The sequence below is a fragment of the Accipiter gentilis genome, chromosome 7 (genome assembly GCF_929443795.1).
Source record: "Accipiter gentilis chromosome 7, bAccGen1.1, whole genome shotgun sequence".
Classification (NCBI taxonomy): Eukaryota; Metazoa; Chordata; class Aves; order Accipitriformes; family Accipitridae; genus Astur; species Astur gentilis.
Window position 1 is genome coordinate 43,332,090 of NC_064886.1, and position 13,285 is coordinate 43,345,374.

Genomic DNA, 13,285 nt, shown 5'->3' on the forward strand with positions numbered 1-13,285 from the left:
GGGGGCGGAAGGCACGGCGCGGGGGTGCGTAAGAGACCGGGGTTGGGGGGAGGAGGGAAGATGCAGGATGTAGAGGAGATCCGGGGGGGGGAGGGGGAACCAGGGGAACCGGGGGTGCAGCGGGGACCCCGGGCGTGCGGCAGGGTCGTGGAGGGGAGCCGGGGCGGCGGGGGGACACCAGCTGCCGGGGCCGGGGATGCCGGGGCGACCCGTGGCACGGGGCGCAGCGGTGATCCCGGGGGGGTGCAGAGGGGTTGCGGGCCCGGGAATAGCGAGGACACCCCCCTCCCAGGCCCGGTCCGTCCCCGGAGTAGGCTCCACCGCCGTTGCTAGGGCGTGACCCGCGTTGCTAGGGGGCGTGTCCATCCGCAGCGCAAATCTCGCGAGATCCGCCCGCCCGTTGCCTGGAGACCGTGGCGCCAGCGGCAGCCGCCATGGTGAGATCGGGATCGGGATCGGGATCAGGATCAGGACCGGGACCCGGACCCGGACCCGGACCCGGACCCGCAGGGGTGGCGGGGGGCTCTGGGCCTGCTGCTGAAGTGTCCCCTGGAGCCAGGGGCTGCGGGCAGGGAGGGCGGTGGGGCCCGGCCCGGTCGACTGTTGGGGAGGGAGGCCTGAGGGCGGCGGTGGGGCCCGGCCCGGCCCGGCCCGCTTTTTGGGAGGGAGAGAGCCCCTTGGCGCCGTGCACAGCACTGCCGTGACACTCGTGAGGCATTAGCGTGGGGACGTGCATCTTGTGCCTGGGGGGTTTCGCTGCAGAGCTGAGCCGGCAGCGGCTGGGCATGAGCTGGGTGTCCTGGGGGGGGTCTCAGAGGCTTTCAGGCTCCTCCCGGGGGGACCCTGGCTCCATCAGCCGGTGTTCCCTCCCTCTCACCCTTCTCATCCTGTCCCTGCCATGAAAGCGGGTATACTTCGTGGCCTGGGAGCTCCGAGCGGCACAGCTTCCTCCTGGCACCCAGGCCTCACGCACACCTCGTGCCTTTTGCTTGCTTTCTTTAGGCACCCAAAAAGAAAGTCGGAAAAAAAGGGAAAGGGATCAAAGCTCCGGCAGTGGTGGATGCTTTGTCCCTGCAGGAGATGAGCAAGGAGCAGGTGAGAGATCCCCCATCTCCCAGCCCACCCCCAGGCAGGAGGATGTCGCCACTTGCAAGAACAGCACTCGGGAGCCCTGCTCGGCGTCTGGCTCCAGCTCTGGTGACAACAGGTGGCAGAAGGTGATGGAGACAAGCAGCCGGGGTTCATTTTGCTGCCTGACACATGTCTGGGCTGTGTGTGGGGGTTCTCACTGTTCCTGGAAGGAGCAGCCCCCTCATCCCACCCTCCCTTCTGCTGGTCTGTGCCCTCCAGCCCTGTGCCCTCGCTGTCTTTTCCCCGACTCTGTAACTCCAGCAGCTGCTTAGCTGGGTGATGGCTCAGCCTGGAGCTCTGTGATAGCAGCCTGCTGCGCTCTCAGTCGTGTCGCTGCTGGGGTGGGAGGCTCCCGTAGGCATGGGGAGGGCAGGCTGAGGTGGAAGGTGCAGCCGCTGCGCCTTGGTTGCTCCAAGTCCTGCTTGTTTTGCTGGGTGTCTTACAGAGGAGGAGATGTGCCTTGCCTGGGGACCTTGCTCCTGGGATAAGATCTAGCACATCTCAGTGCAAGCAATATGCCCAGGTGGCCAAGAAAGCCAACAGCATCCTGGCTTATGTCAGAAATAGTGTGGCCAGCAGGACTAGGGGAGCGATTGTCCCCCTCTACTTGGCACTGGTGAGGCCGCACCTCAAATACTGTGTTCAGTTTTGGGCCCATCGCTACAAGAAAGACATCGAGGTGCTGGAGCACGTCCAAAGAAGAGAACAAAGCTGGTGAAGGGCCTGGAGTACAAGGAGAAGGGTCTAGAGAACTCGTGAGGAGCAGCTGAGGGATCTGGGGTTGTTCATTCTGGAGAAAAAGGAGGCTGAGGGGAGACCGTATTGCTCTCGACAACTACCTGAAAGGAGGTTGTAGTGAGGTGGGGGTTGGTCTCTTCTCCCAAGTGATAGGACAAGAGGAAGCAGCCTGAAGTTGCGCCAGGGGAGGTTTAGATTGGGTATTAGGAAAAATTTAATCACCAAAAGGGTTATTAAGCACTGGAACAGGCTTCCCAGGAAGCAGTTGAGTTACTGTCCCTGGAGGTATTTACAAGACTTGTAAATGTGGTGCTTGGGGACATGGTTTAGTGGTGGACTTGGCAGTGTTAGGTTTGCGGTTGGACTCGATGATCTCAAGGGTCTTTTCCAACCTCAACGATTCTATGATTCAGTAGTATTTAGGCACCTGATAATGGTGTTACCAGACACTGAGAGACAGAATATCTGAGCCCAGGCTGCTTACAGTAGGGTAGGGTTTTGTTACTCCTTTTCCAGAGGCTGATAGGTTCTGTCAGGGCTCCTCCCCTTCTCTCCTGCACTTCTCTGTCCCAGTAACAGCCACTGTGTCCTGCCAGGTTTGCAACACGACTTGCCATGGGTGTCTTGTAAAAGCATCTGTCCGAGTTCTCCTTTTCCCCCTACCTGGCTCTTCCTCTCGGCTTTGCAGCTGGAGAAGCATGTTGTGCGTCTCCGGGAGGAGCTGGACCGGGAACGGGAAGAGCGCAATTATTTCCAGCTAGAACGTGACAAAATTCACACCTTCTGGGAGATCACCCGCCGGCAGCTGGAGGAGAAGAGAGCAGAGCTGCGGAACAAGGACCGGGAGATGGAGGAGGCAGAGGAGCGGCATCAAGTGGAGATCAAGGTGGGAGGGGAGAAGGCTGGGAGGTGGTGTGAGAGCCCCAAGCTCTGGGTGAGCCTCGGGCAGCTCTGAGGAGGAGAGGGAAGGGGGAAGAGGAGGAGAAGCTGGGCACGATGCAAGACAGGAGTGCCTCAGCCAATATCCCAGCTCCATGTGTCTCCTGCTGAAGCACCTCACCCAGTCTGTGGCTTCTCTTTAGGTTTACAAACAGAAGGTGAAGCACTTGTTGTACGAACACCAGGAAAATCTCACCGAGCTGAAGGCGGAGGGCACCCTGTCCATGAAGAGGGCCCAGAAGGATCACTGGACCCAGGAGATGGAGCTGCGTAAAGACATGCGCTCCTTGAAAGTGGAGCTGAAGGAGCAGGAGCTGGCCAACGAGGTGGTGGTGAAAAACATGCGCCTGGTACGTCCCTGGTGGGGCTGGAGCCGTGTGTGAGGTGCCTCTGCTGCAGAGGGAGGTGGTGGGGCTGCTGGCTGAGCCCTCCCAGCCCCAGTGTGTGAGCGGGAGCCTGCCTCCCTGGCTTTCTCCATGGGGTTTCCCGCAGGTACCGATAACCGATGCACCTAGAGGCACTGAAAAGTCAGCACAGGAATGGGGAGAAGGGATTCCTGGGGCAGTGACCCCCACACACGCAGCAGGGAGCTGGGAGAGCAGCTGGAGAACCTATGAGCTGCCGTTTGCACGGATAACATGGGATTGGTGCCATGGCAGGAGCCCTTCCCAGGGAGCAGGAGGGAATCCCTCAGGATGTGGCTGACTCAGGATTTGGTTGTCTGCCTCTAACACGTAGCTTCTCCCTAACAGAAACAAGAGGAGGAGATCACCCAGCTGTGCAACGACTTCGAGAGACAAGTGAAAGGTCAGGACATGCACACGGGCCCTGCGTGAGCTCCCTTTGTCAGTGTGCCGGGGAAGGTGCCTCTGAGCTCTGCTGTGCTGCCAGGCTCCCAGGCAGAGCCTCGAGCAGAAAGGGGGATGGTTTTCCCCCAGTTCTGGCTGGTTTTCCCCCAGTTCTTGCTCCTTCATGCTTTGGGGCTGCCAGACCCCCAGCATCCTATGAACGGAACGAGGCCAAGCGCCTGTAGCGCAGGCTGAGGGGTGCAGGCAGGGCGCCTATAGCTGCTGCCAGGCCCTACTGCTGAGCACTGCTGCCTGGCAGTGCTTCTCCGGGCTGCGGGGTGGGCTGGCTGAAGGAGCCCTTGCAGAGTCCTCGCTCCAGTGTCCTCCTCAGGGGACATTTCAGGTTCTCACGGGCTGACTTGGAGCATTTCCATGCCCTCTTTCCAAGGATGCTATTTCTGGGCTCTGCTCTCCGTGGTCCCAGCGTAACTGCTCTGCATGCTGGTGGCAGCTGCAGTGACGCTGCTAACAAGCATCTTGTCCTCCAGTAATGCCGCGGTGGCATGCGCCAGGCTGGCGCTGGCTAACGGAGCTGGGGTGCATTACACAGGGTCTCCAGGAGGTCCTCACTCAGCCCCCTGTGCGCTCCCCCAGAGATCGAGGCCAAGTACACCAAGAAGATGCAAGTGCTGCGGGATGAGCTTGACTTGCGGAGGAAGACCGAGATCCACGAGGTGGAGGAGAGGAAGAACAGCCAGATCAGTGAGCTGATGAGGAACCACGAGAAGGCCTTCAGTGACATCAAGAACTACTACAACGATATCACCCTCAAAAACCTGGCACTCATCAGCTTGCTGAAGGTACTGCCTGCCCCCCTGCCGCAGCCTGCCTGGCCTGCAGGCTGTCACTGTTCCACCAAGGGACCAGTCCTGTGAGGATTTCACCCAGATCTGGCCAGTTCCCAGGTGGCGGTGTGGGTGCTGCTGGTCTCCTGAGGGTTGTACATCATTACACGAGCAAAGCCCTTGAGCACAGGGAGATGTGTCTTGCTGGGCCAGCGGCAGGAGGGTGTCTGGAGGGTGTGGGAAGCTCTGAGGAGTTAGGCAGCCCCCAGGAGTTGGCACTTGTGTTCCCAAGAACAGGAGCAGATGGAAGAGATGAAGAAGAGAGAGAATCACTTGGAAAAGGAGAAGGCGGATGTGCTGCTCCAGAACAAGCAGCTGAAGGAGCCCCTGCAGCAGGCCCAGGAGCAGGTATCTGAGCTGCAGAAGAAGTTGGCACACTACGATAAGGACAAGGAGGCCCTGACGGTGAGTGGCCAGCCCTCTCCTCTCCTGAGTCGCCCTGGCTCTTTCCTGGAGGGAGTCGCTCAGCAGTGACCTCTGCCGCTCTGCTTGGCCAGATTGCTGAGCAAAGTCCTTTGAGTCCCTTTCAGCTTAGCTGGGTGTTTATAGTATCTCAGGTGGGACTCCAGGGTCCCTGGCAGCAAGAAACCAGAGTAACCCCCACTGCAGAGAGGGAAGGGAGTTGGTGTGGGCGTTGCCTGTTTTTTCTCATCCGTATCTCTTTACCGGTCACTCTCCTCCCTTGCCAAAACACATCCCCCAAACCTCCCAGAGAAACCCCTGCTCTTTAACTGTCCCTTCCTGCTCGCAGAACATGAAAGCCCGTCTGAAAGTCACCCAGAAGGAACTGAAGGATCTTCAGTGGGAACACGAAGTGCTGGAGCAGAGGTTCAGTAAGGTGAGAGCTGCAGGGGGGTCTGGGCGCCCTGTTTCCCTCTCCAAATGCTGTCCGTTCTGCAGAGGGCTGGGTACAGGGACTCAGCAGAGGCTGCCTGGGCTGGGCTTAGCCAGGAGCTTTCCGAAGCTCTAATCCAGAGCCCTGCAATATCTGCTGCTTCCAACAAAGCTGCTCACAGCTTTGGCCTCTCCCACGGTCAGCAGACAGGCCTGGCCTTGTACTTTGCTAAGCAATCATTCACGCTCCAGCGGTCCCCTCCCGGCCTGCAAGGGACTGGCTGCAGCAGCGGCTCGGGGTCAGAGCCGTGGGGAGAGATGGCTGTGGTGCACCACCCCTAGCTGGAGCTCGGTCCCTCCTGCCAGCATTTGGGGGTCGCTCCCCCCACTTGCCGTGCCAGGGCGGCTCGGGATGAGTCCTGTTGACTGAGATCTCCCAGACTCAGCTTCTCCCCCCCCCCCCCACAGCTAACCCAGATAAATCTATTGAGGCAAGAAAAGAGCTCATCTGCAATTCGTAGAAATCCCCAGGAATATGAACATTGATCTGAGGCCTCGTTAACAATCCATCATTAAGGCAGCAACATATTCAGTGCATTCAGAAATAGGCTGCGGAGGAGAGACTGTGTCCTAATTAGGACACTTATTAACTAGCTGTGAGCCAGGGACTCCTGCCAGCTGTGAGGAGGAGAGGAAAGACACCCCCTGTGCTGTGGGGCCCTCTCCGAGGTCTAAAATAGTGCCGCAGTGAGCCCGTCAGCCTGTTCGGCTGTCAGGGTCATCCCGGGCCTGGAGCGGAGGAGGAAGCAGAAGTGCAGGTGCTGAGGAGGTGCCAGCCAGGGAGGGAGGGAGGGAGGGCAAGAAGCTGCGCTCTAGCACCTGCCTTCCCCGCGGGCTGCAGGTGCCGTGGGGAATGGCTGGGCTCTCGCTGGAGCAGGCAGGGCCGAGCTGCCTGACCTGTTTGCTGCCAACCCCGGCGGGTCCTGAGGGTGGTGTGAAGGCGTGCTGTCTTTGGGAACAGGTGCAGGCGGAACGGGATGAGCTCTATCAGAAGTTCACCAAAGCCATTAACGAGGTGCAGCAGAAGACGGGGTTCAAGAACCTGCTCCTGGAGCGCAAGCTGAAAGGACTTCTCAGCGTCCTGGAGAAAAAGGAGGTGGAGCTCAGCGAGGTCTTCGCAGCCTCCAGCCTCGACCCGGGTGCCCTCTCCTTGGTCTCGCACAAGCTGGAGGTACCGTGTGCTGATGTGGGGCCCTGCGAAGGCTGGCCTTGGGAGGCAGAGGCTGCTCGGGGGTGAACGCAGACCTTGGAGTGTGCAAGTCCCTGTCCTACATGGCTGTAGCTGCCACGTCACTCATTCCCGGCACTCCCAGAGCCGCGCTCGGTGCCACAGGGCACTCCAGCTCTCCCTCGAGAGCAGAGCATGTGGGTGTCGGAATTTGGCACTGATGTCTCCTTCAGGTGGGGCCTCTTTCAAGGAGAATGGCCCCAGGCTGAGCAGCGCTCACCAGCGCTCTGTGCTGTCGAGCAGCTGGCTGCATGCAGGGTCCGTCAGCAACCCAGGGTGCTCTGTGTGGGGAGTCACAGCTGGTGAACCTCGCCTGGCCTCCCTGTCTGCAGAGACAGCATAGACAGGTTCCCAGGGGCTCTGCAAGGTCTGCCACACTAAAAATAAGTATGCAGAAAGCCTCGGCGCAGAGAGCCGCATTCCTGGAGCCTGCCGCAGCCGTAACTGGAGAAGTAGCACTTGCTTTAGGTTGGGTTGAGATGCAGGGGACGTGGGTTCCACACTTGGCTCGGCCAATACCCTGGTGCCCTCCTGCTTATCCCACACCAGCCCATCCTCTTCCAGGTCCCTTCTGCGGTGGGTGGGGGTGAAAGCTCGCAGACACCCTCTTGCCAGGGTGCCCTGGGGATGCGCACAGCAGCAGCCGAGGCTTTGGGGCTGTAGGATGGGACAGCGGATGTGTCACCTACTAGTAGGTGCCACAGCAGCAGGAAGGAAAACACATTCCTGGGAAGGCGTCACGGCGTCAAGCTCTCCCACAGCTGCTGGGGTCCTGGAATTCCTCTGCTCAGCTGCCTCCAGCATCTTCTCAGGGAGCCTCTCTCCCTGTAATTCCCCTGGTGCCGCGACGCGACGGCAGGGCGGTGCTGCCAGAGCAGGTGCTGCCGTCGGCCCCCCCCAGCCTTGCAGCGGGTCAGACGATGATGGCAGGACCGTGCTGGCGTTCGTGTTGTCGGTCCGGGAGGTCCCTGTCCTTTGCCTCTGCCTGGAGCTGGCTGTCCCTGGCAGTGCTGGCTGGAAGAGAGCAGGGGGTTGGCCGCCTGCCAGGCCGTGCTGCAAGTCACTCTGCTTGAGCCTGGGCCTTGGGTGCCAGCTCGGCTGCCGTGCAGCAGCTCTTCCGTGCGCTCTGCCACGCCGCTCTCGCCTGCGGCATGGCCACCATGCCCCCGGGGCTGGGCAGCCGTTGCCTGACATGCCATCTCTCTTTGCAGGATGTGCTCAATTCCAAGAACGCCACCATCAAAGACCTGCAGCTCCAGCTGGCCCGAGTCTGCAAGGTGAGGGAAGGGGCTGGGGCTGCCCTGTGTCCCCCCTGCCCAGGTCAGGGCTGGGGGCTGTTGGGTGGTGGCTGTGGCTGTGCGGGGAGTAGGAACGGGACCTTCCACTCCAGGCCTTGCACAGAGTGGAGGGAAGGGAACTCGCAGCAGGGCAGCTGAGCTGCTTTGTGCCCAGGGCCAGGCAGGACCCAGCCCAGGCTGCAGTTTCCCCTGTTTTCCCTGTGAAGGAAGGCATGTTGGGGTCCCCCTCGCCTCGGGGAAGGGGGTGCTGGGAGCCCATGCCTACATGCGGAGGGTCTGGGCTTCAGGCTGACCAGGGGGCGCTTCTCTTGCAGGCACACAATGATATGCTGCAGACGTTCGAGGCAAAGCTGACGGCCTTTGGTATCCCCCTGGACAACCTGGGCTTCAAGCCCCTGGAAAGCCCGGTGCTGGGGCAGGTGCTGGGGCAGGGCCCCGCAGGACTCGTTGCCGTACCCACCTGACGCCAGACAGCACTGAGGGACCCGCCAGTGCACCCGTTGGTGCTCCACACCATTAAACAGACCCCAGTGAGCCTTCTGCAGGACCTGGAGGACCCTCTCTCTCCTCCCTGGGGAGACCTTTCCTCCGGAGCAGCTCCCCACTCCTGCCACGGGGCACGCCAGCCATGGGCAGCTGCCAACCGGATCGGCTCTGACTGAGCAGTGCCAGCGCAGCCCAGGACCACAGCGCAGCACCGGCCTCGAGCGGGGGCCTGTGTGGGGTCCTCCCTTGCCCCTCTGCCTCCTGGGCTGGCCCCCCTGCCTGCCCTACCCCAGGGGCTCCCCTCCTTTCCCCTTCCAGAAGCCGTGTGTGCACTGCCCCAGGAAGGTGATTTTTTTGAGGCGAATGGTGCTGTTTGAAGCCTTTAATGGTGTTGGTGGCGTAGTTGTGTCCCTGGGGGGAGGGTATGCCTTTCCCCTAACTGCCCCGGTACGTGGTGTAGGAGTAGGGGCTGATCAGCAGCGGGACGTGCAGCTTCTGGGCCGGGTCAGTGATGGTGAAGACAACCTGGGGGAGATCAAAGTGGGGGGCTCAGCTAGCTGGAGCCAGACCCTTGAGGGATGCTCAGAGCAGAGCTGGCAGTGCTGCAGAGGGAGGCCAGGGCTGGCAGCTCCCACAAGCCTGGCCACGGCACCCAGACCCCTGCGGGCTCATCCCTCTGCAGCTTTGGCCGTGGCCGGCTCCCGTGCCCCCCTGGTTCCCTGCTCACTGCATTCTGTACCTCCACGAAGGGGTAGAAGCTGGTGTGCCCCTGGCCCTGCCAGTATGCCGCTGTCTCAAAGTGCAGCTTGTAGGTGCCGGCTTTCGCTTGCCCCCGAGCCAGGAGGGGCAGGCAGCGCCCATCCTCATCCGTCCACCTGAAATCGGAAGGAGCAAGCCTTGCTGCGCTGGCTGGCCCTAGCCACTGGGAGCCTTCAGCCAGCCGGCATCTTCTGCCCGTTTCGCTGCCGCCAGCTCTCCTACCTCTGCGCCAGCTCCGTCCACTGCAACCCCGGTTCCTGCAGCTGGGCCAGGCGGATGATGAGGCCAGCTGCCGGCAGCCCCGTGACTATGTTCAGCACGTGGGTGGTCAGGGAGCCGTTCACCATCTCGGACGTGCCTTCAGCCTGGGGCAGAGGAGTAAGTGAGGCTGGGATGCGTCCCGGAAGCACCATCTGCCTCCCCCCTCTGCTGTGCTGCAGCAGGCAGTGCCACAGCTGAGCCCCCGGGTGCCCCCAGCCCCTCTCTGGAGGGGCCCTTGGCCAGGCTGCCTGTGTGCCACCACCCTGCAGTCGTTCCCCCCCCCAACCCGGGCTGGCGGCTGCGCAGCCAGGGCTGTCCCAGCACAGCCCCTCTCTCCCCAGCACTCTGCTGCACCCCAGGGCCGGGACACGGGCGCCCACGTCCTTCCCATGCTGTGGGGCTCAGCTTTGCCGGGGCCACGGTGCCGGAGCCCTGCCTGTAGCGGAGCGCTGCCTCTCGGGCACCGCTGACACCGGCAGCGTGGGCGCCTGCCAGGTTCCTGCCTGGATGGAGGGCTGCATGCCTGCAGCAACACTGGGCTCCCCGCTCACCCTCCCATCCCGGTGGGCCATGGTGCAGCGGCAATGGTTGGCCACGGCCCAAGGAGGAAGCAGCTCAGTCCCGGCAGCCCTGTCCCTGTTGCCTTCAGTGTCACGTGCGGGCGGACGTTAACCCTGCAAGCGCTCCATAACTGCCTGGGACAGGCAGTAAGTGCGGGGTCAAGGGCCCCTTCCCCTCCGGGAGCCCCCAGGTTGTGCTTGGCAGGGTGGGAGCACGACCCAGGGGTTGTATCCCGCAGCTCCAGGGCTGCTGTCAGCTGGGCAGGGCTAGGCTGTCTCCCTGGAGCGGGACCAGCTCTTGCTGCCATCCCGGCACCAGTTCCAGGCCTCGGCTGCCAGCTGAAGTGGGGACGCCGGAGAGGTGCAACGGTGAGCACGGGTGGCCGGCTGCTTACCTGGGTCTCCTCTGTCCTGCTCAGCCTGGGGCCCGCGGCTGGTGACACCATGCAAAATGCCATCCCCTGCCCCCGCTGCCCTTCCTGGTACCACAGCTTCTGCCCACAGAGCTGGCGAGGCTGGACGCCGCTGCTATCCTGACACGGGGCCACAGCAGGACCGGGCGCTCCTCCCTGGCTGGGCCGAGCTGGCGCAGGTGGCTTCCCACTGGGAGGTGCGCCCGGGAGCCCCGCCGGCACCCACGCTCCGGCACCACTGTGGCCCTGGGGTTGGTGGACCAGAGCCCGGCGGGACGTCGGGGCGCCGGGCCAGGAGGAGCCACGGCGGAGCTACCACCCCAGCCTCGCCTCCCTCCCTGGAAAGCACCCGGAGCGTGTCGGCACGTGGGAGCTGCCAGGAGCATGCAGCGGCTTCACCATGGCCTAAGCCTGCCCATCTGCCTGCCGTGGGGGCACGGGGGTGGGCTCGGCGCCTCACCTGCACTTTGATGAGGACGGTGGCGGTGGCCTGCAGCCCGTAGCCTTCCATGTCGGCCGCCTGGATCTCCAGGGTGTATTCGGGCACCGCCTGCAGCGAGAGGCTGCGTCACCTCCGAACAGGGGGCGAGAGCCAGGCTGAGGGGTGCGGGGGATGACGGTGGGGCTGATGGGCCGTGCCCGGGGCTCACCTGTGCCACCAGCCCCGCCGCGGCCACGGAGATCACTCCGGTGCTGCCACTGATGGCAAACATGTGGGGCTGGGGCTGGTCTGGCGTCTGGCGCAGGATGGAGTAGACCACAACTCCGTTGCTGGAGCTCACCGTGTCATCCGTGTCCGTGGCCAGCACTTGCAGCACGGGGGTGCCTGGGAGTGGGTAGTTATCGGTGACATCTCCACCGTCCCCCCCACTGCCACCCCAGCCCTGCCTCCTACTCGGTGGCATCGGTCTCACCTGGCTTAGCCCCCTCTGCTACGGTGCCGTGGAAAACTGCCTTGGTGAAGACGGGCCGGTTGTCGTTCTGGTCCGTCACGGTGATGATGATCTCCATGGGGTCCTCCACGGGCTGCCCGTTGGCTGCCACCGCGTGGGAGAAGAGCTGCGAGGGGCACCGTCAGCCCACGCGTGGCCCCAGGGACCATCCCCTCCCCATCCCGGCCCCCCACTCACGACGTATTTGTCTATCTGCTCCCGGTCCAGTGGCTTCGTCACCTCCAGCCACCCCGTCTCCCGCTCAATGATGAAGACACCCACAGGGGGGGTGTCTGCCCCCTGCCCCGTGATGCCGTAGAAAACCTTGGTCTCCTTCTCCTTGTCGGATTTGATCTGGTGGCGAGGTGGAGGGGGGGTTAGAGGGGTCCCGGTGCTCCAGGGACCCCCCTGCTGTGTGCCCTGTCCCCACGGGGCTGCATACCTGCACCAGCTTCTTGGGGAAGGGCCCCCGCTCATTCTCGGGGCAGTTGATGGGGGGGATGACCCAGTCCCTCTTCTGCCGCCGGAGGCCATGGCTGGGCTTGGGGAAGGTCAGCAGATGGGGTGCTGCGTCCTGCAGGACAGAGAGAGGGACTGAGGTTCAACGGGGGCGGGGGGGAGCAGAGCTCTGCCCAGGGGCTCTGGAGGGACTGTCCCGCTCACCCCCACCCCACAGATGTGCAGCGGCCCCTGGCCCCATCAGGATAGTCCTACCGGCAAAAGGAGGAGGAGGAGGGCGAAGGTGCAGGGTGACATGGCTCCGGCTGCAGGGGCTGCTCTTCTGGGCGCCTGCTGGGGACCTTCCCTCCGGCCAGCTGTGACCTTGGCCGAGTCCTGCCGGGAAAAAGCCAAGCGCCAGCCCACGGGTGTCAGCATGCGCAGGCGAGGGCCCAGCTGCCACTGCCAGCCCTGGAGGGGTGCCTGGGAGGGACACAAGCGGGGCCCCGGGGCTCAAGATGCTGCTCTAGGCTGGGGGGACACACACGACACAAATGGAACCCAGGACCCCAGGAGCACCCCAGGGCACTGGACACCCCACCCCAGTGGGGCCGGAGCGCACACATGGCCCCACCTCGGGGTCCTGCTTTGCTTTAGGGGTCCCATGCACCCAAAGGTGTGGGGGGGGTCCAGGCCCCCCAGCATGCCCGACCAGCAGCACCTGATGGAGGGCAGGGGGGAACACAGCACCGGGGATGCCCAATGCATTGCGGGGTGCCGAGGACCACCTCCGGGGAGCTGAGCCCCCTCCATTGGACCCTCGGAGCCCCCACACCCGGCACGGTGCGATCCCCAGGCGATGCCCGGCACCGGCAGGGTGCTGGGGAGGGGGCAACACTGCGGCTGGTGCCAGATGAGACTCCCCCCGGCGGGGATGAGCACCCCGACCACCCACCCCCGGCAGGGTGGGCCCGGGGGTGCTGGGAGAGCCCCCACCTCAGGATGCCGGGTCCCCGGGTGGCGGGGAGGAGGGGGTCTCCGGGGGTCCCCAAGAGCTGCAGCCCGGCCCCGGGCAGGGGCACCAGTCGCACCGGGAGGGGCTCAGCCCCGGTATGGGGCCGGCACCGGGGCCGGGGGGAGCCGCGTGGGCGGCGGGTCGCAGCGCTCGCAGGTATCGGGGAGGTACCGGGGGCGCCCGGAGACACATGGAGGGACACACGGCGGTGCAGGGATCGCGCTCGGTAACACCGGGATGCCCGGGCGGTGCCTACGGGACCGCGCAGAGGCACCGGGGAGAACGGCGGCGAGGAGACGGAGGCACCGGGGGGGCCGCACGGAGGAACGTGGGGGTGCCGGGCGGGGGGGGAGCGACACACCGGCGGCCGCTCTCCGGGGCGGGGCCGGGCGGGGCGGGGCGGTACCTGCGCGGCCGCCGCCTCACCTGGACCGGCGCGTTGCAGCGGACGCGGCGGGGGCGGGGCGGGGCGGGCGGCGACCGGAACGACGGCGGCGGCC

The 13,285-nt window shown here is 63.8% G+C and overlaps 2 protein-coding genes across 6 annotated transcripts; one reads left to right on the forward strand and one right to left on the reverse strand.

Moving 5' to 3' along the window:
• The first annotated feature begins 393 nt into the window (after positions 1–393).
• Positions 394–8,752, forward strand: GAS8 (growth arrest specific 8). 3 transcript variants are annotated; one of them, XM_049804341.1, is made up of 11 exons: positions 394–437; positions 1,003–1,095; positions 2,558–2,755; positions 2,952–3,158; positions 3,561–3,615; positions 4,251–4,456; positions 4,739–4,906; positions 5,253–5,339; positions 6,357–6,566; positions 7,835–7,900; positions 8,236–8,749. In XM_049804341.1, the coding sequence occupies exons 1-11, from the start codon at positions 435–437 to the stop codon at positions 8,383–8,385; spliced, it is 1,443 nt and encodes a 480-aa protein (XP_049660298.1). In that variant the 5' UTR covers positions 394–434; the 3' UTR covers positions 8,386–8,749. The 3 variants fall into 3 exon arrangements, with proteins under 3 accessions (XP_049660298.1, XP_049660299.1, XP_049660300.1); XM_049804342.1 differs by lacking the exon at positions 394–437 and having other exon boundaries at positions 455–1,217; XM_049804343.1 differs by lacking the exons at positions 394–437; positions 1,003–1,095; positions 2,558–2,755; positions 2,952–3,158 and having other exon boundaries at positions 3,569–3,615; positions 4,207–4,456; positions 8,236–8,752.
• Positions 8,753–8,774: 22 nt separating this feature from the next.
• Positions 8,775–13,243, reverse strand: LOC126040277 (5-hydroxyisourate hydrolase-like). Of its 3 annotated transcripts, XM_049804351.1 has the most exons (10): positions 13,212–13,243; positions 12,047–12,166; positions 11,775–11,906; positions 11,531–11,686; positions 11,315–11,459; positions 11,051–11,226; positions 10,861–10,950; positions 9,389–9,531; positions 9,147–9,282; positions 8,775–8,932 (listed from the first exon to the last, which is right to left on the reverse strand). In XM_049804351.1, the coding sequence occupies exons 2-10, from the start codon at positions 12,086–12,088 to the stop codon at positions 8,843–8,845; spliced, it is 1,110 nt and encodes a 369-aa protein (XP_049660308.1). In that variant the 5' UTR covers positions 12,089–12,166; positions 13,212–13,243; the 3' UTR covers positions 8,775–8,842. The 3 variants fall into 3 exon arrangements, with proteins under 3 accessions (XP_049660308.1, XP_049660309.1, XP_049660310.1); XM_049804352.1 differs by lacking the exons at positions 10,861–10,950; positions 11,051–11,226; positions 11,315–11,459; ... (2 more) ...; positions 12,047–12,166; positions 13,212–13,243 and adding an exon at positions 10,383–10,711; XM_049804353.1 differs by lacking the exons at positions 10,861–10,950; positions 11,051–11,226; positions 11,315–11,459; ... (2 more) ...; positions 12,047–12,166; positions 13,212–13,243 and adding an exon at positions 9,979–10,233.
• Between the last annotated feature and the right edge of the window lie 42 nt (positions 13,244–13,285).

Excerpts from the sequence above, each read along its gene's own strand:
- GAS8 (XM_049804341.1), top strand. Across the intron at positions 3,616-4,250 it reads CTTCGAGAGACAAGTGAAAG|AGATCGAGGCCAAGTACACC; the intron begins GTCAGGACATGC and ends GCGCTCCCCCAG. Across the intron at positions 4,457-4,738 it reads CACTCATCAGCTTGCTGAAG|GAGCAGATGGAAGAGATGAA; the intron begins GTACTGCCTGCC and ends TCCCAAGAACAG.
- LOC126040277 (XM_049804351.1), bottom strand. The coding sequence starts at position 12,088 with ATGTCACCCTGCACCTTCGCCCTCCTCCTCCTCCTTTTGCCG. Across the intron at positions 11,687-11,774 it reads TCCCCAAGAAGCTGGTGCAG|ATCAAATCCGACAAGGAGAA; the intron begins GTATGCAGCCCC and ends CCTCGCCACCAG. Across the intron at positions 9,283-9,388 it reads TGGACGGAGCTGGCGCAGAG|GTGGACGGATGAGGATGGGC; the intron begins GTAGGAGAGCTG and ends TTCCGATTTCAG.